Source organism: Papio anubis, chromosome 10 (genome assembly GCF_008728515.1).
Source record: "Papio anubis isolate 15944 chromosome 10, Panubis1.0, whole genome shotgun sequence".
Classification (NCBI taxonomy): domain Eukaryota; kingdom Metazoa; phylum Chordata; class Mammalia; order Primates; family Cercopithecidae; genus Papio; species Papio anubis.
Genome location: NC_044985.1, coordinates 124,940,068 through 124,965,327, shown reverse-complemented (window position 1 = coordinate 124,965,327; position 25,260 = coordinate 124,940,068). Strand labels below are relative to the sequence as shown.

The following is a 25,260-nucleotide window of genomic DNA, read 5'->3' as shown; positions in this document are numbered from 1 at the left end:
ACACCAGACATGCACTGAATGAAAATGAATAAGGTTGGGCATGGTGGCTCACGCCTGTAATCCCAGGACTTTGGGAGGCCCAGGCAGGCACTTGAGGTCAGGCGTTTGAGACCAGCCATGGCCAACATGGTGAAATCCCGTTTCTACTAAAAATACAAAAATTAGCTGGGTGTGGTGGCACATGCCACCTCCTCAACTACTTAGGAGGCTGAGGTAGGAGAATTGCTTGAACCTGCGGGGTGGAGGCTGCAGCAGAGATCGTACCACTGCACCCCAGCCTGGGCCACAGAGCAAGTCTGTCAAAAAAAAAAGAGAAAATGAATTAAATGTTCCAGTTTAAAGATATACTATCCAAATGCCAATCAAAAGCAAGAGCTGGTATAATTATATTATTATCAGATTAAAAAGGCCATAAGGCAAAAAGCACTGCTAGAAGTAAAGAGGATCTACTTCATCATGATAAAGATATAAGAGCTCTGCATTTGTGTATACCCAATAGCAAGGCCTCAGCACATATAAATGAAAATTTGACAAAAGGAAATAGTTCAACTCACAATCATGGTGGGATATTCAATGTATCTTCTCTAGTAAAAGACCAGACCAGGCACGGACAAAGATAATATGTCAGAATAAAGAAAATCTGAACAAGGCAAATAATAAATGACTTAACAGATATCACAAATGGAACCTTTTTTTTTTTTTAACCACATATTGGGCCATAAAGCAATTGCCAACAAATTTCAAATGACTGCAAAACTTATAGAGCTTGTTCTTTATCCATAGCGTAATTATACTAGAAATAATAACTTAAAAAGTAGAAGTTAAAAAATAAAAATTCTCATCACCAGGAAATGGAGGCAAAAAGAAAACAGAAATATAAATAACTGTATAAAGAAATATAACAAAAACGCTATTTAGCAAAAACTTGTGAGGATGTGGAGAAAGCAGAACTTCAATGGAAATTTATAGCATTGCATGCATATTTTAGTATCTATATATAGTAAATAAACACAATATTTAGCAAACAAACTCATATATAGTAAGCAAATATACTAAACAAAGTTTAGTAAATAAAATAATATATATTAAACTCCTATGTAAGAGAATAAAAAAATAAAAATTAAGAGCAGAAGTTAAAAAAATATAAAACAAATACTGAATAAAGAGAATCACCAACAAAGCCCAAACTTGTTTAAACTAATAAAATAGACCAGGTGCAGTGGCTCACGCCTTTAATTCCAGCACTTTGAGAGGCCGAGGCAAGCGGATCACAAGGTCAGGAGATCGAGACCGTACTGGCTAACATGGTGAAATCCCATGTCTACTAAAAAAATACAAAAAATTAGCTGGGTGTGGTGGCGGGTGCCTGTAGTCCCAGCTACGTGGGAGGCTGAGGCTGGAGAATGGCGTGAACCTGGGAGGCAGAGCTTGCAGTGAGTGGAGATGCACCATTGCACTCCAGCCTGGGTGACAGAATGAGACTCCATCTCAAAAAAATATATATAAATAAAATAAGAAAATAAACGAATAAAATAGATATACCTCTGGTGAGAGTGATCAAGTAAGAAAGAGAAGGCACAAACTGCTTAGGATGAAAAAGAGGCTACCATTTCAGCCCCTGATGCTATCAAAGAAGGTAATCAGAGGATTTTATCAACATCTTTATAACAATACTTTCAAAAATTTTAGGTAAAATAGAAACTTTTCTTGAAGAATGCAGCTTACCAAAACTGGCTTAAGAAGAAACAATGGAGGGGGGAATGTTAGCATGACAGAATAATGACTTTCTGGAAGAGGAAGGACAAAGGCCACCATAGCTCATGTTAGGAGAAATGAGAAGTCTTCCAAGATCCCAGTGGAGAATGCTCTCCACAAGTATTAAGTGTTTGCAGTGGTGTGGGGTGGGGAGAGTGAGGTTCCTCTATATCCTACCTGTTGATGAAGCTGAGCAGTGAGAGGAAGGCTGGAAACAAGGCCACTAGATTTGGCTGTTGTCATGACAAGGGTGCCAAGGCTATTCAGTGGGGGAAAGAACAGTATCTTCAACAAATGGTGCTGGTAAAACTGGATATCCCTATGAAAAGTATAAAGCTAGACCCCTACCTCACACCACATACAAAAATTAACTCAAGATGGATCAAAGACCTAATGTAAGAACTAAAATTACGGGCCGGGCGCGGTGGCTCAAGCCTGTAATCCCAGCACTTTGGGAGGCCGAGACGGGCGGATCACGAGGTCAGGAGATCAAGACCATCCTGGCGAACACGGGAAACCCCATCTCTACTAAAAAATACAAAAAAACTAGCCGGGCGAGGTGGCGGGCGCCTGTAGTCCCAGCTACTCGGGAGGCTGAGGCAGGAGAATGGCGTAGACCCGGGAGGCGGAGCTTGCAGTGAGCTGAGATCCGGCCACTGCACTCCAGCCTGGGCGACTGAGCGAGACTCCGTCTCAAAAAAAAAAAAAAAAAAGAACTAAAATTATAAAACTCTTAGAATAAAACAGGGGTATAAATCTTTGTGACCTTGGATTATCCCATGGTTTCTTGGATATGACACCAAAAGCACAGGCAACAAAAGAAAAAATAGATGAACTGAATATTATCAGAATTAAAAACATTTGTGTTTCAAAGGACACCTTTAGGAAATGAAAAGACAACCCACAGGATGAGAGAAAGTACCTGCAAATCATAATTGGATAAGGGATATATATCTAGAAGATATAAAGTACTATTACAACTCAATAATAAAAACTTCAATAGGCATTATTCTAGAGCAGATTTAGAAGGAGCCAATAACATACAAAAAGATGCTTGACAGCATTAACCATTAGGGAAAGGGAGATTGAAAACACAAGCAAGGTACCACTTTTCACCTGGCAGGATGGCTGTAATGAAAAAAACAGATAATAACCAGTGTTGATGAGAAATTGGAACCCAAATGGTACAGCTGCTTTGGAAATGGTCTGGCATTTCCTCAAATAATTAAACAAAGCATTAATATACACACCAGCAATTCCACTTACACTACCATATATACTCAAGAAAATGGAAACATGTCCACACAAAAATGTTTACGTAAATATTCACAGCAGCTTTATTCGTAATAGCCAAATAAGTAGAACCAATCCCAATATCCATCAACTAATGAATGGATATATAAAAACAAATAAAATATTATTTGGCAATAAAAAGAAACGAAGTACTGATCCATGCTACAACATGAATAAACTTTGAAAACACTAAAGAAGCCAGTCCCAAAAGACTATGACTCTATTTGTAAGAAATGTCCAGAACAGACAAATCGAGGGGAGACAGAACATAGATTGTGACTGTCTGGAGCTGCAGTGGATGGGGGGCTGGGGTGTGAGAGCTAAAGGGCATGGGGTTTCTATTCAGGGTAAGGAAAAATGTTCCAAAATGGATTGTGGTGATGGATATACAACTCTGTACATATATGAAAAGCCACTGATTTGTATACTTTAAAAGACTGAACAGAATGGTGTGTGAATAAACAGGGAGGGAGGGACAAAGGAAGGGAGGAGCCTCTGAGCCTGGACCCTTTCTGGATGCGGGAAGTGCAGGGGTGGGGAAGAGGAATGGGCACTCACAAGGGGCTAACAGCTGGAGGGGGCAAGTGGCCCAGCACTTCTGCGACACTCTCTACTCTTGTGGTCCCGGACAGCTGTGCTGAGCCCCCAACTCCTATGCATGCTAAACCCCTTGGAGGTGCTCCCACAGGGAAGAAGGCACTAGAATTACAGTGAGGCGGTTGCAGTGGGGATGCTTAAGTGAGCTTGAGGATGGAACTTGGGTGTGCGCGGCTTTCACACCTGAAGGTGGAACTGCTGTTGACATGGTGTTTCCTGCCTGTGTGTTCCCGTCCTGTAGTGTCAGGGGACTTTCGGGGACTGTGGCATGCAGAGGTAAGAGGGGACCCGTAGATGGCCTCTCCCTGCCTCTGTTCCTTCTGCAGAAACAGCGTGTAGACTAAGAGAAGGGAAGCCCGCTGGAGTCGAGAGGCCATTTCCCAGTCCAGCAGCAGCCCCTGCCCAGGGCAGGACCCCCCTGCATCCCCATTAAGGCGGGGTAGCTACTGGCCTGCAGCGAGCACTTGTAGAAAAAGAGCATGACCCATGAAGGCTTTGTGACTCACTGACCTGACACCCCCATTTTGGGGGCTTTTAAACTTGATCACATAAGGGCAGTGCCCAACAGCTCCTGGTGGCCTAAAGGAAATGGTATGATCAAGAGTACCAAAGCCAAGAGACATCTTGGATTTACAAGAAAAACTGGCAGCTACCCCTTTGGGGAAGCTCACCTTTCGGTCCAGTGCCTGAAGTGAGCCCCTGGCTCTGTGGGGTACTCAAGTCACAGGGCCCCCAATGCCTGGGCCTGGTTCAAAGATGGTCCGGCTAAGCTGGAGCCCAATGGCATCCCCTGGGCAGTGGCTGTCCAGCCCCAGCGCCAACTCTGGGAGACAGCAGAAGACCAGTGAGTACTGGGGCTGGGCTGGAAGCTGCCACCCTGGCCTTAGGACTCTTAAGGACCAGAAACATTGAAGTTTTACTGAATTTTGGTTGTTGCAAATGGTCTGGTTTGTCCAGGGGCCAGCAGACTTTCTGGGAAGGGACAGATCGAAAATATTTCTGGCCCTGTGGACCACACGTGGTCTCTGTTGCATATTCTTTTTTGTTCTTTTTGTTTTTGAAGCCCTTTAAAAATATTAAGAACATTCTTAGTTCACAGGTCATACACAAACAGGCCTTAGGTCAGATGTGACCATCCATCCTTTGTGGATCCCAGCCTGGCTTCAGAAACAGGGTTTGTGGGAGCACGGCTGAGCGCACTCATGTACTTACTGTCTATGGCTGCTTTTTTGTGACAACAGCGGAGACCCTATAGCCTGAGAAGCTGAAAATTGTCATTACCTGGCCCTCTACAGAAAAAGCCTGCTGCCCCGGTCTGCAGTCTGGTCTGCCACTTGGAAGACCACAGCCTGAGACACTAACACCCTCACATTTGGGGCCCACTGGCGTGCAAACAAATCCTGGCCACCGATTCGACAGCCTGGGCTGCTCATGTAGCTGCCTATGGTGAGGGTGCTCCCTGACTGGACCGCGCTGCCTCTTGGATCCCTCTTGGGCCAGAACTGGCCATGCAGCCATCATCATGGACTAGGCGATGACAGGGACCCCATGCTGCCTGTGTGAGTTGGCGTGCATGAGTTGGCAAAAGCAACTTCCACATACCAGGCTAATGTCTCCTGACAGAAGCTGGCCTGCCTGTCTCACTGTGGCGGACACCCGCCCCTGCCCCCAGGACAACCAGTGGGGTCTCCACTCTCCAGGTTATTGTGCTGCCGTTCCAGTCCAATCAGCCCACCCTGGCCACACTGCTGAGCGCTTTTGACTTTCTGGACAATTTGCATTGAACAGTGATGCCCCCTTTGTCTCAGGTCACTCAGCCATGGGTCACTAATCATGTAGGGATGGACATTCCAGGATCCCTCCCATCCACAGGCTCCTGGCATTTTCAAGCCCTAGATCAGCCTCCTCAAAAATCAACTCTGAAAGACTCCTGCCTCGGCCTCCCTGCCTGCTCCTGGTCCACACACCATGGGCACCTGCTCCTGGTCCACACACCATGGGCACCTGCTCCTGGTCCACACACCATGGGCATCTGCTCCTGGTCCACACACTATGGGCGGGCAGTCTGGTCCTGAACACGGTCATCCCGTCATCCAAAAGGGTTCTTCTCTGCTTGGCCGCCCTTTGGGTAATGAACAGGACAAAAGGTGGGGCTTCTGCAGGGTGACACAGACCTACCTGGAAGCCTTGGGGTTTGGCCCCGACCATTGCTGGGCCTGATACAGCTCTTTCCCCGATAGCTGCCCCAGCCCACCTGGTTGGTTTGCTCTCCAGGCAGCAGCCTGGCCAAAAAGGGGCCTCAGGAATTCACACTCAGCTCTGGTTTGGCCACCTGGGTACTCCTGTGGAGCTGACACAGTCCTGGGTCATGAACATGTGGGTGGGTTGGTTGAGGGCACTGCTAGCTGGGTTCATCTACGATGGTCCGCGGGTGCCAGCCTGGGAGCAGGGCATCTCTGTGGCTCTCATACAGGTGCTCCTGCTGGCCTTGTGCCCGCACTGCCCTTTGACAGGTCTGGGTGTGAGCTGGGGACAAACTGGGGAAAGGTGAGTGAAAGTTCCTGGGATGTACATTCTGGCTTCCTGGTTGAGGAGGGAGAGCGCCAGTCCTGGCTCCTGACCAGGGACCACCTTATACCCCGGGAGGTGCAGGGGGCTGAGTGAACAATGAATGTTCTTTGCCCCTTAAATCCAGCACCTGGCAAGGTGCCCCATGGCCCTCCTGAGTCAGGCTGCTGCCGTGCTGGCAACCTGGCCTGCGCTGGGTTCCCCACCTCCGTCCTGTGGATGCAGGTGGTATCTGCACCCAAGCATACCCCCCGTAAGTGCATGTGTGGGCACAACCTCGCTTCCGTCTTACTGACTTGAATTCATAGCTTCCCCGTCGTCTGAGCGCCTGTGGGTTACATCGTGTAGGGTGGTCAAAGCTGCAAATGTGTGGCGACATGGCAAAAAACCTTAACCAAATCAGCACAGCAGGGACCACGGCAAGGTGAATGGCGAACCTTAGACAGAGCGACTCGGGTTGCGTGTTACCTGGGAGGGAGTGAGCCTTGGAATGCCTCTCCAGTCGGGAAAGGGATCAAGGTACCCACTACCTTGGTTAGCCTTGAACCGAGGGGGTCCCCGGGACATGAGACTTTCAATTCTGGATAAACCAGGACGAGTTGGTCATCCTAGCGGGAGCCGCTTTTTTGGCTCATTCATTGCCTCTGTAATTATTGACGGTGGCGTCAACTGGGCAGTCAAACTCTTTGCATGGGCCACAAGGACAACAGCCAGGCCTTAGACGGCATCCTGGCTCTCTCAAATTTGACCTGCGGGGCTCTGCAGCACTCTTAGCAGCTGGCTGTGCCTGGACCCCTGAGGGTCACAGTTGAGGTCCTGCTGTGGGATTCCTGTGGACAGCAGCCTTCGCCCACTTGCCGTGGGAGGAGATCAGAAGGATTTGGTTCTGGCTGCCGGCGTGGCATACGCTGGTGTGAACATTTGAATTTGGTCAAGAATGTGTGGGGCTGAGGAGGTAGCTTGGTAGGAGAGGCACTCTGCTGTGCCTCTGCACTTTTTTGCCAACTACAAGAGAATACAAAGCCCTGTCCACTCTTTGTCTGGGTCATTTCTTAGGGTTGTGTTTGCAGAGATCCACCTTGAGGGATGAACTGTCGCCGTGGGGGCAAACAGCAGGCTTGCTCTGGAACAGCCGCATTCCCCAGGCTCCGTGTTTCTTGGCTGTGATGCAAACCCACTGTGCATGGCATCTCCTTGCCCCTCCATGCCATGCTGGCAGGACCTGGACAGCAACAGAAACCAACACAAACCGCTCTTGCTACTTGATGTGCCATGAGGCTCCAACGTGGGAGTCTCATGCTTTCTGCCAGCACCCATGAACCAGTAACAGGGCAACTTGTTAGCTTGTAAGAAGGGTACAATCCTGACATTTTATATAAAACAAAAAATTTTCTACAAAAATGCAACTTGGCCGGGTGCAGTGGCTCACGCCTGGAATCCCGGCACTTTGAGAGGCCAAGGTGGGTGGATCACCTAAGGTTGGGAGTTCGAGACCACCCTGACCAATATGGAGAAATCCCGTCTCTACTAAAAATACAAAATTAGCCGGGCGTGGAGGCACATGCCTGTAATCCCAGCTACTCGGGAGGCTGAGGCAGGAGAATTGCTTGAACCGGGGAGGCAGAGGTTGTGGAGAGCTGAGATTGTGCCACTGAACTCTAGCCTGGGCAACAAGAGCAAAAACTCCATCGAAAGAAGAAAAGAAAGATAGAAAGAAGAAAGAAAGAAAGGAAGGAAGAAAGGAGGGAGGGAGGGAAAGCTACTTGCCAAATGTAAGTAGAAATAGACAACGCAACTTTTTATATAATCATTAAATTGAATGAATATTCAAAATTTTCCCAGCAAGAAACTCTAGGTTCATATGGCATCACCAGTGAGTTATTCCAAACGTTCAAGAAATAATTCCAGAGACACATAGGCTCTTCTGGACAGAAAAATCCATTTTATGAGGCTACCATAATCTGGATACTAAAATTTAACAAAGACAGTACATGAATGGACAACTCCCGGCCAATTTCACATAAAGTTGCTAAAACCTTAAATGAATTATTAGCAAACGGATTCAGCAATATACAAAGAGGATAAATAATCCACCATGACAGAGTTGGGCTTTTGTTAGGAACACAGCTATGCTTTACATCAGAAAACCAATTAATTTAATTTGCCATTAATTTGATTAATTTAAATGACCAATTTAACAGATTAAAGGAGAAAATCATATTATCATCTGAAGAGGTATAGAGAAGGCATGGAATAAAAGTCGACGTCCATTTGCGATTACAAATGCTGGGAATACGAGGAGTAGAAGGCAGCCGGCAATCTGAAGAAGGCTTCAGACACACAAGTGCACACATCGTATTCAATGCTGAACCTGGAACGCTTGCTTTTTGAGACTAGGAACAAGTCAAGGTTTCTACCGACACCACTGCTATGAGACAATTCATGGGAGGTCTTAGCCAGCGCAGGAAAACATAAAAATGCGTCAAAAAGTAAAATGAGTAGAAAGGAGCCCCTCTCCTGCCGTGACTGAATGTGGACGTAGAAACCCCACAGACTCTGCACAGAGATGATTTATCAAGATTGACAAGGGATTTTGTCAGGAAGTTGGATACAAAGTTAGAAAATGTAAAAAATCAATTGTAGTTCTATGTGCCAGCAATAACCAGAAAATGAGATTAAAGAAAAGACACTATTTATGATAGTGTGAAAAAAATCAAGTACCCAGGAGTAAATCTAACAAAAGATGGGCAAGACTTCTCTGCACTCAACTCTAAAACCTTACTGAAAATGTTAAAGTCAACCTAAGTAAATACAGAAATGTGCCAGGTTCCCAGATTGCGCAACTCAATATGGTAAAGGTATTAGTTTTCCTCACGTTAATCTGTAGAGTCGATGCAATCCCAATAAATACCACAACAGGTGTGCGTATGTGCGTGTGTAACTTGATAAGCCAATTCTACATTTTACGTGAAAATGCAAAGTCCAAAGTAACCAAGACTGTCTCGTGAAAAGCAAGGTGGAAGGGCTTGTTCTAGGAGATGCCAGCCTTTCCCATCAGGCCACAGTAGCCCAACGCTCCTGGCTCAGGGACAGAGAAGCAGGAGGGAGAGCCCAGGAACAGCCAAAACGGCGCTGGGGGGATGTGGGGAGAGGCGGCTTCTCAACAAGGGTGCTGGCTCTGCTTTCCTTTCCTCCAAAAAGGAATCTGCATGACTCTACTTCGGGCCACACAAGAAGATCACCTCCAGGTGTATTAGAGACCTGAGCGGGAAGGACAAAATGAAACAGCTACAAGACTGTTGGAAAGCACTATGGAGAATTTACTACAGTAAAATTAACACCTTCTATCCACCCAAGGACGCCATTCAAGAGGATGAAACAAGTGCAGAATGAGAAAAGATATTTGCAACACTTATGACCTGGTGTTTTTACCAAGAACCCCCGGAAATTGGTGAGAAAGAAGAAAACTCCATAGAAAAGAGGGAAAACACTTCAACAGTCACTCCACAAAAGACAAAATCCAATGGCAAGTGAACATATGAGACTGGCTCAGCCTCATTCACAGAAAAGAAAAGGAGACCACGGTGACCCCCACCATGTAGCTGCTTCATTTGCAGAAGCGTTGGCCGGGATGTGGCGCCAGGGAACATCCACACACACACATCCCACGGCTCAGAAATCCCACTCCTGGGTGTGGACTCGACACAAACGTGGACTTATGTGCACCAGGACATGCCTTCAAGAGTTTTCACAAACAGCATTGTTAAGAGTAGTCTAGGCCTGGCATGGTGGCTCACACCTTTGGGAGGCTGAGGCAGGTGGATCACCTGAGGCCAGGAGTTCGAGACCAGCCTGGCCAACATGGTGAAACCCCGTCTCCCCTAAAAATACAAAAATTAGCCGGGCATGGTGATCTACGCGCCTGTAATCCTAGCTACTTGGGAGGCTGAGGCACAAGAATCGCTTGAACCTGGAAGGCGGAGGTTGCAGTGAGCTGAGATCGCATCACTGCACTCCAGCCTGGACAAGACAGTGAGACTCCATCTCAAAAAAAAAAAGAAAAAAGAAAAAAGAGTAGTCTAAAGCTAGGAACAGCCCCACCTAAAAAATTAAAAATAGAACAAACATATGGCCTAGCAATCCCACTTCTGAGTATATACCCAATGAAATGAAATCAGTATCTCACAGAATAGCTGCACTCCCAAAAGCAAGATATAGACTCTGCCTAAGTGTCTGCTGATGGATGAATATGGATAAACAAAACGTGGTGTATATATATACAGACATATGTACACATAACGGAATGTTACTCAGCCACGACTAGAGGGATCCTGCCATTTGCAACAACTTGGATGAAACTGAAAGACATTATGCTCAGTGAAATAAACCAGGCACAGAAAGACACTGATATGTGGAATCTAAAATAGCTGAACTCAGCCAGGTGTGGTGGCTCACGCCTGTAACCTCCAGCACTTTGGGAGGCTGAGGCAGGAGGATCTCTCAAGGCCAGGAGTTCAAGACCAGCCTGGACAACACAGCAACACCCTGTCTCTACAAAAAAAGAAAAATAAAATAAAAAGATAGCTGGGGGTGGTGGTGCATGCCTATAATTCCAGCTACTAGGGGCAGGGGGGTGGCGGGCACAGTGGGGTGTGGCTGAAGTGGGAGGATCACTGGAGCCCATGAGTTCGAGGTTACAATGAGCTAGGCTCAGGACACCGCACTCCAGCCTGGTGACAGAGTGAGACCCTGTCTCTAAAATAAAATAAATAAAATTAAAATTAAGTTGAGTCCATAAAATCAGAGAGTAGAAGGATGGTTGCCAGGGGCTGGGGTGGGAAATGGGGAAATGTTGATTGGAGGGTGCAAACCTTCAGTCAGACAGGATGAGTAAGTTCTGGGGTCTCCATGTAACGCATGGCGACTGTAGTTAACAGTACTGCCTCGTTTACTTGGAATTTGCTAAGAGAGTAATCTTAAGTGTTCTCATCACACACATGCACACACACAAATGGTAACTGTGCTGATGGATGTGTAGATTCTTGGGATTGTGGTCGTCATTTCACAATGTGTAGGTATATTAAATCACACAATTTTGTCTGTCAATTTGGTCTCAATAAGGCTGGAAAAATTCAATTAAAATAACGATAGCAGCCCCAAATGTGTACCACTGTAAACAAAGAACCTGTGACCTTCTCATACAATGACACAGAGGGGATAATGAAGTACCACCACCACCAGAGATGCGGATCAGCCACCCTAAAAACACCAGGGAGGGAAAAAGCGGGTGTGAGAAGGTGCTTTCACAGGCCGGAGGGGCTGCCTTGGGGAGGCGGCGCAGGGTGGGGCGGTGGCAGCGTCTGCTCTTGGCCTGGCGGTGGGCCCACCAGGGTTTGCGTTACGTTTGCTGTTTTTTTGCACGTTTGTTTTGTACCCTTTTTGGCACGTGTTTTGGAAAAAAGAGCTAAGGGTTAGAAGTGACAAGTGGTACCTCTGGGTTGGGGGAGAAGCATCTGGGGGCAGGAGGCCGCTGTGGCCGAGGTCCCTGGGGCTGGGCCACCTGCCTGGTGCGGGGGACCTCCCTGCTCTGCCCCTCACTGCACCCAACACACTCTCCCTCAGCTGGCCCCACTCCCTGCTTGGCTCCTGAGCTGCTGCCCTGAGTTTTCTGTCGGCCTTTGAAGCGGGAGCCCAGCCTGCAGGTGTGTGGTGTGCAGAGGCCCTGGCCCACCCACCGCAGCCCTGCTCCGGCTTTCCTCTCTCCCCACCCCAGACAGCTGCTGCCCTCCCCGCTGGGGGCTGAGCCAGGGAGGAGGCAGAACAAGCTGGCCCTGTCCCCTGCCAGGACAGGGCAGCCAGGACAGGGCAGCGCCAGCACCGCAGTGCAGGGCAGGGGCCCGCGGGACTTCCTTTCTCCAGATGTGGACGTCCCAATGTCCGGTGGAGGGCAGGTAGTGGGCAAGGCCCAGGCCAGAGGGCCCAGGAGCTAGAAGCAGGGCAGGGAGCCAGGCGGCAACCCCTCTCTCCCCAGCACTGGGGTCCCTCTCCTTCTTCAGGGCTGGGAAAACGCTACTTCCCAAAAAGTGACCATTTTATTATTGTTTTTTGCCTACTTGCAATAGCGCCTTGTAAAACATGCCACACAGACGTGGAAAACAAGGAGAAAGGATTAGCCCGTCTCCCAGCCGATGCCCCCGTTCACGGCTAGGTGTGGACCTGAGCACTCGTACAGGAACAGTGCAGGTTTAGTCCCTCGTCCTGACTTCAGGGGCGGGAATGCCAGCAGGCTGCCCAGCGCTGGCATCTCAGACACCTGCTGAGGGTCAGTGTTTGTCTGCAGGGGTCTGGGGCCTGAAGTCAGCCTGGCAAGGCCTGCCCAGCGCCACTGGGACACTTGCAGAAATGTAACCACTCCATGTGCAAGGAGACCCAGGAGACCTGCCACCCCCAGGCAGGGAGGGCGGTGTGCTTGTTCTGGGTCTGCAGGGTAGAGACGCTGCAGCGGGCCCTGGCTGCGTCCTCCAGCACCCCAGCCCCTGCCTGCGGATCCCGTCGTCCAGGGCCTCCCCGTGGCCACCCTCTGGTCTCCTTTGGGGTCATGGCTCTGCCTGCAGCCTGGAGCTCAGGCCCTGGATCAGTGCTGGCATCGCTCTCCTCCCAGTCAAGCACGGGCTACTGAGAAAAACAAGACTGCCATCTGGACGTCACAGTCCCAGGTGGGTGACAAAGGTCCTGGGAGGGGCTCACACACAGGCCGCCTGGAAAAAGTTCTGCGTTGGACACAGCTGAGCATGGCGGGTACCCCGGTGAGTGCCCCACGCCCCGTCCTCACCCTCCTCTCTCAGGCTGTGGTCAAGGCCAGCCAGCCTTACAGTGGCCTTGCCATGAAGGGGCCGCTCTGACCCCTCTGAGCAGGCTGAGATTCTTGGGCTGCTGGTCAGCTGCTACCCTGGGGAGGCCCCAGGCCACATGGAACCTGCAGCTGCGGTGACTTGGGGACTTGGAGGAGGCTCCACGCCCTCCTCCATGGGAGGTGGGGCTGGCCACTGGCACTCAGGGCTCTCCTGCCCTCGGGCACCCGTGCCTTTCCTGCAGGACGGGGCTGACCCTCTGCTGGCTCAGGAGGAAGCACAGAGACGCGCTCCAGTGGCATTTCCGACTTGGATGAAAGCAGGAAAGAGCTGAAGCTTCTGGGGAGTCTCGGCTGGGGAGGTGACCTCGGGCTGAAAATGCCAATATGCAACAGCCTGCTCCCCCGACCTGAGCCGAGGGGCTGCTCTGAGCAGGGCAGGGTGGGCCTGGAGGGGAGCCAGGGACCCAAGAGACTTCCGAGGGCCCCAGGAGCCAGGAAGCAGCACCCTGGCTCTGCAAACCTTAGATCACAAAGGCGGTGCTGCGGTTCCCGGCTTTGACTCCTCTGCCAAGAGTGAAACAGCACAGCCCCGAGGTGTTTTAGAAGCTTGTTTTGAAAAATGTAGGCATGTCTTTTATTTCCTGGCAGCTTTCTAGGCAATTAGGATTCCTCCCACAAGCACAGTGCAGCGGGGGCTGGCGTCCTGGGGCGGCAGGGGGTTGGGGGGATGGGCAGGGCCTCTGGAGCTGAAGGGGATGGTCTCCCGCTGAGCGGCCTCACGCCAGCCCTGAAGGGAAGGAGGCTGGCCCCTGGCCCAGCCACCGAGGGCAATACTGGGCTGGGCCTCCAGGGAAACACATGGGACAGAAGCAGTCACCCAAGGGGGTGTTCCAGTGGGAGGGAAGAGAGCTACCACCAGGGACAGCCAGGGTGACTTCCTGGAGGAGGGGACATCTGAGCTGCATTCAGCGCCCAGACAGGGAAGGAGTAAGGGAGGGGTTCCCAGGAGAGTGTTGATGCCCTGTCCTCTCTCTCCTGCAGCTGAGGTCCTGGGTCTTTTGGCTTCCCTGTCTCCATGGGGCCATGCCCCTAGCCCCCATGCCCCTTCTCATGCCCTGTCCCTCTTGCTGTCCTCACAGACTCTCCCTCCCCACCAGCCCCTCTGCTTCCATGTGTTGACAGGAGCTCCTGCCTCCCGCTCCTTGCCTCACTTGCTTCCCACCTTGGCCAGGTGCTCCGCCAGTCCCTACGGTCAGCAAGGCCACGGCCCGATCCCCCAGAGGCCCCAGGGCATGCCTGGCCTGGGGGCGGTGGCCCCACACTCTCTGGGTGTCTATACCCACCCTTTCCATCCATCGCCAGCCTGGGCCGCTGCCTCCTGGCCTCTTGAGATCTTGCTGCCTTCAACCTGTCCACACCTCAGAGGGAGGGGCCTCCTTGCAGTCACCCTGCATCTCTGCAGTGGCCACTGGGCCACTGTCCCCTGCAGCCACCACCGTCAGAGATGCAATCTCAAGATGCAAGCCTGGTCTGTCCCCCACTCCCCACATACCTGTGAGTCTTACTCATGGGGACCCCCGTCACTCCTCCGGGACCCCAGCCCCATCCCCACGTCCTGCCCCCAGTGAGCCTCCAAGGCTGTCTTGCCTGCTCCACTTTGCCGCCTCCAACACTCCAGAGCTGATGGCAGGAAATGTTTGCTGAAAGGTGGGTTCAAGAGCCCAAGAGGCTGTGCCTGACCCTTGACAAGCTCCTGGACAAGCTCAGAGGACAGTGTGATCCTGGGCTACCCTCCTGTGTGGAGGCTTTGGGGTCAGGGGCCTGGGCTGGCCACAGTCCTGCTCCCACTTGGTGCTCCCTGACCAGCCCGCAGAGCCCAGAGGCGACTTCAGCATGTGCTGAGCCCCAGGCAGCACGGGAGCAGGGCAGGGGCTGCACACAGTGGTGTCTAATAACTGACACCTGCTGGCTGAATGAATGACTTGCCCCGCTTTGCAAAGAACCAGGGAATGGATGCCGAGGCACTTGGGTATTGAGGCTGGTCCCTGCAGAGGATGAATGGGGTGAAGTCAGGTTGGGGCTCCCACCTGCCTGGTCACAGACATGCAGCAGTGTGACCAGGCCCAGACCATTCCAGCCTGTCCTGCCCTTGGATCTGCCCAGAGCCCCCACCCCCACCACCAATTAGAACACTAGGACACCCTGTCTGGCCTAGAAGCTCACGGGCAGAAGGAGTGCCAGGAGTACTATTGGCTGGGACCCTGTGGGGACGGCTTGTCCCGGCCACCCCTTCGCAGTAAATAGGAGGCAGGAGGAGACTAGAGCCTGCAGAGTAGGTTAGGTTAGGAGTGCCCTGGGTCACCATGAGCAGCCCTCGGAGGGAGGGGCCATGCTTCCCAAGTGGGGCTCTGAGCCAGCTCCAGGAGCCCCTGGTCACGGCACTGACTGTGTTCCCCCACTTGGGATCTGCCCTGGGTGGTCTGCATTCCTGCCACGCCCCCAGGCGGCCCTGGAGCAGCACGGAAGCCTGCTTTGGAGACATACAGAGTCCAGACCTGTCAAAGCTGGGAAGCGACCACCTCCAGGCTGCGCTCAGTGAGTCAGGTGGTACAGCCGCCTTCACCCACGGCAGGGTGTAACTGCGAATGCCCTTCTGGGCAGCGGCGGACAGCAGGGAAGTGCCCTGAAAAGCTCCCTGCCTTGGATCCAGGGAGCCCATATGGGACAGTCTATTGCAAGGGAGGGAAAGAGAGGGAGGCCTGCACGAAGGCCCACATAGGACGGACGCACATTGATTCAGGAGACTCTGAAACACCACAGAGCCAGTAACTAGCGACTGGTTAAACCACTCACAGTGCAGCCACAGAATGGAATCCTGCATTGTCATGAAGAAGCATGGTTTCACAGAAAAGTTAGGGCATGGGTAAATGCTCGTGGTGTAACGTTGAACGAAATATGCAAAATAGAGACCCATATGAGATGGTAACCCGAAGTTTGTTTTGTAAAACCCTATCCTTGAAAACAGAAAAGGAAGAACTTCACCAAAATGGTAACGGCACTCATTTTTGGATGATGGAATTACGGATGTATCATCCCAATGATGAGAAGATGAACGATAATTATTTACGGAGCAGCTTCTGGGAGCTAGCACTGTTCTGGAAGCTTGACAGCGTGGCCAACAAAACAGACAAAAGTAACTAAACTTAATATTAAACAAAGACGCATTGCTGCTCTCCTGTCTCCTTAAATCAGAGCAAGGGTGTAATCAAGGTTTTGGACTGAAGGAACGAACAAACGAAGTACTGAGTAAGTCAGCAGTGAATGAATGCACCAAGTTTCTGTGGGGGTTGCCTGGGAGAATGAGGTTTGGCCACCTGGCCACTTCTCTGCCAAGAAGCTCTAACTTCACCTTATCAACGAAAACTCAGGAGGATATGAGAATAAGTTGTAGACCTCATGACCCTTTGTCCCCGTAAACATTTCAGTATTTCCCATCAACAAGTATATTCTCTCATGTAAGCATATGCAGTCACCCACAGCAGGAAATTTAACATTGATGCAAAGCTATCAATACTGTGTTCCCCTCATTTATACATTTCATCATTTATTTACTTATATCAGTGTGAAGCCATGGATTTCTCCTTTATTTAATAGATTAGAATCTGTTACTATCATTCTTTGTTTTAATGCTCCAATTGTCCCAAACACTGCCAGTGGGAGCCCCTTCTGGAGGGCCTCTGTGTCCTTTTGACCCATCTTCATCCTTCTTCTAGTGCTTCCTTACCTTATGGCACAACAAGATATTCCAGGTTCATCTTATACTTCTCTTGCCATGACCCTAGGATCTCCAAGGTACCCTGGTTCTTTTTAGTGGAGACTGGTGTTTAGCAGCCAAGATCTGAGCATGGAAGTGCCCTTTGCTATTGAGGTATTATTGCTTCCATTAATCTCAGTGGACACAGCTAGGAACTGTGGATGTAGGTAGACACACAGGTGTATATACCTATGTCCACACCCACCTGTCATAATACATATACGGAAATATATGCTATGAGGTTATACTGATATGTTCAAGTCAAATCTAACACAAAGCCACAGGTTTCATTTGATGTTTCCTCCTTTCCATATCTGCAACTCCTATCTTCAAGAGAAGCTCACATCATTCTCAATCTATTTGCTCAAAAGCCTCAACATTTCCAACCCATACCACTGTGCAAAACAATTCTACACGTGGAGTTTAATAATTGTTCACCATTCTTTTCACTTTTGTTCACAGATAGTCAAAGTATTGTATTAAAAAGTACATGCTGAAATTAGTAGACAGTAATTTTAAAGCAATTATTACAAACATGAAAAACATGCCCAGGATAGAAAAGGAAATGTCAACATAATGAGGAGAGAAATGAAAAATGCAGAAAAGATCCAAATAGAACTTATATGAGTAAAAAGTGAAATAGATGAAACAAACATACTCTGAATGGGATGAATAGGTTAGACTGTGTAGAAAAAAAAAATCAGTGAATTTGAAAACGTAACAGCAGAAATATCCAAAATGAAGGACAGAGAAAAAAGACTTAAAAATAACACAGCCTCATTCTCATTCTCAATGAGCTCTGAGACAATAGTAAGAAGTTAAATGTACATACAATTTGAGTCTTCAAAAGGGAGGAGAGAAAGGACAGAAAAAATATTCAAAGATGGCTGAGATTTTTTTCAAATTTCTTGGAAACTATACACTCACAAATCATGAGTCTTAATGAAACCAAGCAGAAGAAATATTTTTAAAGCCCTACAACAATACAGGTAATAACCAAATTGCTGAAAAGCAGTGATAAAAAGAAAATCTTAAAAGCAATCAGAGAAAAAAGATGCATATACAGAGGAACAAAGATGGGAATGACAGCAGACTTCTCATTAGAAACTATGTCAATCAGAAGACAACAGAGCACCATCTTCAAAAGATTTAAAACACAAACAAAATCCAAAGTCAATCTGGAATTCTACACCCACCTAGCAGAGATATCTTTCAAAAAACAAAGATAAAGAGATTTTCAGATTTTAAAAAACCAGAGATAATTTATGCCAGCAGGTCTACACTATAAGAAACATTAGAGGAAGTCCTTCAAGCAGAAGGAAAATGATATAAAAATGGAAATCTGTGCCAAGCACGGTGGGTAAGGTCTGTAATCCTAGCACTTTGGGAGGCTGAGGTGGGCAGGTCACTTGAGGCCAGGAATTCCAGATCAGCCTAACCAACATGGTGAAACCTCATCTCTACTAAAAATACAAAAAGTAGCTGGGTGTGGTGGTGGGCGCCTGTAGTCCCAGGTACTCAGGAGGCTGAGGCAGGAGAATTATTTGAACCCGGGAGGCAGAGGTTGCAGTGAGCCGAGATCATGCCACTGCACTCTAGCCTGGATGACAGAGTAAGTGAGACTCCATCTCAAAACAAAAACGAAAACAAAAACAAAACTAAACTAAAATTTAAAAAATAAAATGTTTTTTTTAAAAAAAGAAATATGGACCTACACAAAGAAATGAAGACTTTCATAGTAAATATATGGTTAAATGTAAAAGACTTTCTAATTTTTAATCTCTTTAAATGATAATTAACTGTTTAAAGAAAAAAAACCATTGGCCAGGCATGGTGGCCTACGTCTGTAATCCCAGCACTTTGGGAGGCTGAGGTTGGTGGATCATGAGGTCAGGAGTTCAAGACCAGCCTGGCCATGATGGTGAAACCCCAACTCTACTAAGAAAAAAAAAAAAAAAAACTAGCTGGGTGTGGTGGTGGGTGCCTGTAATCCCAGCTATTCAGGGGGCTGAGGCAGAGAATTGCTTGAACCTTGGAGGTGGAGGTTGCAGTGAGCCGAGATCACGCCACTGCACTCCAACCTGGTGACAGAGTGAGACACCATCTCAAATAAACAAAAAGTTAACAGTGCATTATTGGGTTTATAACATGTGTAAAGTAATACATATGACAACAACAGCACGAGGGCCAGAAGGGAAATGGATGTATGCTGTCATAAGGTTATTATATCATACTTGAAAGTATATAATATTATTTGAAGGTAAACTATATTAAGTTAAAAACGTGTTTTACATCTAGAATAATCACGAAAAAATAAATCAGAGGTGTAGCTAATGAGCCAGTAGTAGAGATAATACGAAATCATTTTTAAAAATCCAAAAGAAGAAACTATAGAGAACAGATGTAACAAATAGGAAGGTGATACATTAAAATTCAACCATATGGATAATTACATTAAATGTAAATGGTCTAAAACACTCTAATTAAAAGGAAGAGATTTGTCAGTCTGGATTTTAAAAAATAAATACTACACTTCTTTTTTTTAGCATTTACAAGAAAGAGAATCAAGGCCACAGTCATTAAGGTGTGGTAAGGGTTTTGCTGAAGATTTCACAGGAAGCCAGAACAAGAAGCCACAACAAATGGTCAGACTGCCATTTTATCAGCATTGTGCTCACTGCCTACACACATCTCCTTTCTTCATGGCTCCCCTAGTGGATGTGGGGACCATTTTGCGCCACAGGCAGAGGTCAGTCTCACCCCCAGGCTCATCTCCACTCCAGGATCTTCCCCTCCATGCGTGCATCAGCCTCTCTCCTTCCTCACATAGGACAGCCTGGCCCTATCCAGCCCTGGGGCTTCCAGCCCTACTCCAGCTCACTCAGCCAAGAAAGGGCTCATCAGAAACTAGAGATATTAGAAGGCAGAGAGCAGTAAAAATGATAACCAATGTTGTTTTGGTCACCTTTATAAATTGCTGTTCCTGTGTGCAGCCTTATGGCTTCTCAAGGCCCATCACACACAGAAATGTCACAGACAACACTTCATGTCAGTATCACACAAACTGACCTGTCTTCCCTGTGAGCCTCTTCTCTAAGCAGGTCACCTGCAGAGGTGGGGCAGTGCAGACAGAGACTTTCCTTATGGGGCCCAGCATGCAGCCAGGACCCCCTACCACACTACCGTGTTCCAACAGCTGTGCCTGGGCCATGGGTCAGGCCAGTCCTGGGAGGGAGCCAGCCGTGGGCTGAGGCTGAAGTGTGCAGGTCCTGCATCTCTGTGTGGAAAAGCTGACCCCCAGGCTAAGACTCACCCTGTCAGGGACGGTGGGACTGCTTCTGCTTTGGGGAACACAGGGTGCAGAAATGTGCTGGTGGCCACCACCATGAGCCCACAATGCGGATGTGGCACAGGAGGACTCACTGCTCAGGGCACAGGCATTTTGCTGCATGCATCCTCTGGCCTCAGCAGGGGTGGAAGAGAGAGTCCTTCACAGGGGCACAACCACCACTACAGCCCCAGGCTGTGGTCTGAGGCCTATTCTGAGCCCACCACCAGAATGGTGGCATGAGGATGGATGTGGTCCCTGCCTTCATGGGGTGCATATCCCAAACAAGAAAACGAAGGAGCACCCCAGGTGAGGTCAGAACCAAGGAACTGCAGTGAGCACAGAGGGTGGGGCTGGGGGAGTGTCTGAGCAGGGGTGGGGGGGCAGGGAGGTGTAGCGGGGATTCTGGCGAGGAGGGACCGGATCCCACCGGCGTTTTGTACGGCTCCCTTGCCCACTCTGCACAGAGGAGGGAAAGGCCAGGAGCTGGAGGTCAGCAAGGGGGTGCTGCAGGTGTCCAGGCAAGTGGGGACGGAGCTTGCATCGGGAAGGGGACAGCTAGGAAGTGGTCCAAATAGAGATGTAGGCGGAGCTGCTGCTGATGTGGAGGGTGAGGGAGAGGAAGGAGGCATCGGGGAGGCTCTCAGGGGTTCATTCAGGGAGATGGGTGGGGGCCAGGGAGGAATCAGGATTTCTGTTTGGGTCCCACTGAGTTTGGGGTGGCACAGTAAGGAGGCAGCTGGACCTAGAAGACTGAAGACCCCTGAATCTGCATTCTGAGCCTCAGTTTCCTCATCTGCACTGGGCATGACTGTCCTGCTCCATCCTCTCAGGGGCTGCCTGTGAGGTCCAGGCAGATCACAGCTGTCCTGGGCTCATGGCCTTGACCTGGAGTCATCAGGCTCTCTCACTCCAGCATCCTCCTTGACTCCAGCCCCATTCCTCTTCCCCAGGATCCCCTTCCATCTGCTTCCGCCATACCCAGGCATCAGCAAGAAGCGGGTGCTGATGAGGGGCAGGACTACCTTGGCCAAGCCCACAGCAGGGGGTGGGCCAGCCCTGGAACCTCAGTGAATAGGGTGGCCAAGGGGCAGCCCAGGACCCTCCTCCCAGCCAAGGGGCTCCTGCATTTGCTGGGGTGTTTCATGAGCTCAGGAAAGAGCAGAGAGAGCAGTGATTTCTCCCCACGTCTTCTCCCAGATCCACTCATGCGCAGGCCTCGGTCCCGCTGAGACAGTCCCTGTGGGTCAGGGTGGATTTTCCTGATGCCTTGGAGCTGCTGACCACACAACCGTGACAGTGATGGGGTGTGTCACAGGTATGATCTGATGGGGGAGCTTCACCACACAGATGGGGAGACAGAGGCTCAGAGAGGAAATGACCAGGCAAAGGTCACAGGCTGCAGGTGAGTTCCCACACCAGAGCAGCTGCCCTGGGCTCTGTGTTCTGGGAGGGGTAGGGACGGGATTGTGCCCGGATGGGAATGTCATGCAGAGCCAGAGCGAGCAGACTTGGGGTATGGCACCAAGCCTCAGGACGCAGAGTAGGGGTTTGGCCAGCACCAGCCAGGGTCAGGCTGACTGTCTGCATTCCTCCTTCTTGCCTGCGGGCTCTGCAGGGCACCACCCACTCTCAACCCTCAAATCCTCCCTGCCTCTGCTCAGGGCTCTGTCGGGGGTCCTGATATCAAGGATATCGAGATCTTCCCGTGGCCTAAAGACCATGCCGTGGGTGGGGGCAGTGCTTGGAGCCAGGGGCTTCAGTGCAGGGGGCACCAGAAAGATTTCCTCTCTCATTACCTGCACCTGCCCCTAGGAAATCACTCTACCTGCACAGGCCCCATGGCAGGGTAGCAGCAGCGCACCACACTCCTCGGCATACCACAGTCCTCGGCATACCACACTCCTTGGCGCACCATACTCCTCAACGTGCCACACTCCTTGGCTGCATTATCTTTGTGTGTAGAACCTCAGCAATAAAATGCACTTTCAACACTTTTCAGAGCCTTACGACTTACCACACACATACAGCCACTATGACATGAGAAAGAAGCAAAACGATGGGTCCCTTCTGGAAAGGGGGCCACTCCATGTGTGGCAGAGCTGTCTTGCTAGGACCATAATCCATGTGCTATTTCTGATGAAGACTGAAGAAGCACCCATCTCATGCAAGAGCACTTCTAATTTCTACCTGTGACGTGCGGGCAGTGTCAGAGGGAGGCATGTTCATTCATTCAGACAACAAGCCTACTCTAGGTCAAGCCACAGGCTGGGGGTGGAGGAGCACAGAGGTCACTGCAGTGGGATGGGGGCTGGAAGGTACTGGCTGGGCCTGACATGCGAGTCTGAGTCCAGGACCAGCAGACACCATGCCCCTACTGACTGGAGCTGGACAAGGGCCAGAGCCAGGGGCCTCCGAAGAGGGTCTGCTCAGCCTGGGTGGGCGTGGGAGGCCCCAATCAGGTCCACTTCCTTCAGAACAAATGCCTCCCTTCTTTCCACCTGGCTTCAGCCCTAACCTGCTGCCAAGCACCCCTTCCTCTCTCCCTCCTTGACCACAGAGCCCTCACAGTTACTTCAGGCAAGGTGTCCTGGGCAACGCACCCTCAAGAATCCCATTTTCCTTCCTGCTAAGCAAACAGAAAGGTGAAGTGCACTGCAGGCACTGCGTCCACATCAGCAAATGTTTTTCAAATAATATCTTTGTTTCAGGAGAAAGCTCTGATGGAGATAAATGTTTTGTTAGCAGCCAGAAGGTTCATTTCTGACGAAACCCTTGTTTTCCTAGCAGATCTTCCCACGTTAGAGCTGTTTCCCCTAGTTGTTCTGGCAAGGGTAGATGTTTTCGGTGAGGCTGTTAAGTGGGTTAACCATTTTAATAATATTTTTCACCTGTGACTTTGGGCGGAAACGCTGAGCCTGGCCCAAATGCTTAAGGAGCCTTTTGAGTTCTGTTCGGATGGTGCCAATGTGAGTGTCCCATACCTAAAGTGGACAGGCCTCCTCCAGCCCGGGCCAACCCTGAGCGCCGTTCTGCCCTACCCACTTCGTACTTCCAGCAGTCAGTCCCGCTCCTCTGTCCAAGTCCTGGTCCAGAGGGACTTTCAGGGGGTAGCATCGACAGCATGGCTGCTCCTCCCACCACGGTCAGGTCACCCAGTGCTGCCACTGAGGTGGGGAGGCCTTCCTGAGCAGGTGGGGGAAACACAGTGGGCACTGTGGATGGTGTTGGGAGTTGTGGGGTGGGAGGTGCCCTGGAGGGCATGTGGCAGAGGAGGCCCTGTGGATGGAGGCGGCGACGGATGATGATAGCCATGCAGAGGATGTGGATGGTGACGACGGGAAGCTGGGGACCATGGGGATGGTGGTGGAGGGAGTGCTGCTGCTGGTGGGGTTGAAGGAGGTGGTGCTGATGGTGGAGTTGGCAGTACAGGTGGTGTTACTCCGGGCAGCACAGATGGCAGAGGAGATGTGGCTGGCAGTGGGTAGAGACTGGAGGTGGGCGAGGGTGTGGGAGGGCTGATGGTGGAGGTGGCAGTGGTGATGGAGCCGGAGGGGACTCTACTAGAGGCTGGCCCAGCAGTTTTCTAGATATGATCTGGGGTGTTTCAGGAAACCACCAAGTTCCAGTGCACGGTGGCCTACTCAGGGCAAGTGCTCCACGCAGTTACCAGGTGCATTTCATTCCCTGGGCGGCCATAAGGGCTTGGCCTAGGGTCACACTCTGGGAGCCATGGAGACAGAACTGGCACTGGGCCTGTTCCTTCAGCTGAGCTGAGCCTGCTGTCATGAGTCCCTGGCCTCAGGAGTCCCACTGGGAGTCCTGTTTGGAGGGTCTGAGCCTGAGCGGCCAGACCCCAGACTGCGGAGAGGAGGGGAGAGAGGGGGCAAGTCTGTTGCTAGCCCGCTTAGGAGGGTCTGTGGAGAAGCAGGCCCTGCCCTAAGTGCCTGGGCAAGGGGTCCAGTCTCCTGGCCCTGGGCCGCACTGGCGTCCACGGGGGGCGGGGCTGAAATGGCCCAAGGAGGGGCTGCAACCTTCGCAGGCCAGGAGCCCCACTTGGGAAACTGAGGCCCGGGAAGCCCGTGCCCACGGCCACACTGCCATGTGTGAAAACCAGGGCAGTACCAGGGCCCCCTGCTCTCCCCTGGGGATCAGGCGCCGGGGAGACGCGCTCGGCAGGTCTGGCAGGGGCTGGGGCGCCGCGCTCCACTCGCCCCCGCCTCGGTGCCCGGCGGCTGCCGCCCTCGCCCCGCCCGCGCGCCTCTCCTGCGGGCCGCTGTCCGGCCTTGGCCGCCGAGGGAGGAAGCGCTGTCCTCATTCCACCTCGGGCCGCCCCGGTGCCAAGTGGCTGGCGGCGGCGGCGGGAGTCCGGGCCCGGCGGGCAGCGGCCGGGGCGCAGCGCCCTCCCCTCCCGGGCGCCCCGCGAGCCCGGGGGTTACTCACGTAGAGTCCGGAGTGCTCGGCGCCGAAGAACGGAAAGGGCACCGAGAGCGGCCGCAGCCCCGAGCCGCCGTCGTCCTGCTTGGGGGTGACGGCGTCGCCGCGCGCGGCGCCGAACGGGTAGAAGTCGGCAAGAGCCACCGCGCCGCGCACCCCGCGCGCCCCGAGCCCCAGGGCCGCGGCCACCAGCAGCGACCAGGCGACGCCGAGCGGCATCGCGGGGGTGTGCGGGCGGGACGGGGCGCGGGCGGCGCAGGGCGCTGGGGGACGAGGCTGCGCGCGGGGGTGGCCGGCAGGGCCAGGCGGGGTGCGGGGAGCGCTGGTGCGCCCGCTGGCCGCGCCGTCGGGGGCTCCGCGTCCCGCGCCAGTGCAGCCGGGCCGCGCTCTGTCCGCAGCTCCGCGGAGGAAAGCGCCGGGCGGGACCGCGTTCGGGGCCAGCCCCGCCCCTGGGGCCACGATTTAAATATCCAGCCCGGCGGTCACTCGGGGGGCGGGGCCATGCAAATCGGGCGTCTCTTAAAGCGCCAGGCCCCGTGGGAGGGCGCGGGCGCGCGGGGAGCTCAGTCCCCTGGCCCGGGCACAGGCAAGTCGATCGAGGGCCCTGCGGGCGCG

General features: G+C 51.4%; 1 protein-coding gene across 7 annotated transcripts in view; it reads right to left on the bottom strand.

Moving 5' to 3' along the window:
* SNED1 (sushi, nidogen and EGF like domains 1) overlaps nt 1–24,864 on the bottom strand; it is an 88,034-nt gene extending 63,170 nt beyond the window's left edge. For all 7 annotated transcript variants that reach the window (XR_004176730.1, XR_002516458.2, XR_004176731.1 and 4 more), the window contains exon 1: nt 24,652–24,864. Coding sequence is in view for 3 of the 7 variants with exons in the window: in XM_003908192.4 (XP_003908241.3) it covers nt 24,652–24,864 (213 nt within the window). In the remaining 4 variants the exon portion in view is untranslated. The remainder of the gene's footprint in view (nt 1–24,651) is intronic.
* Between the last annotated feature and the right edge of the window lie 396 nt (nt 24,865–25,260).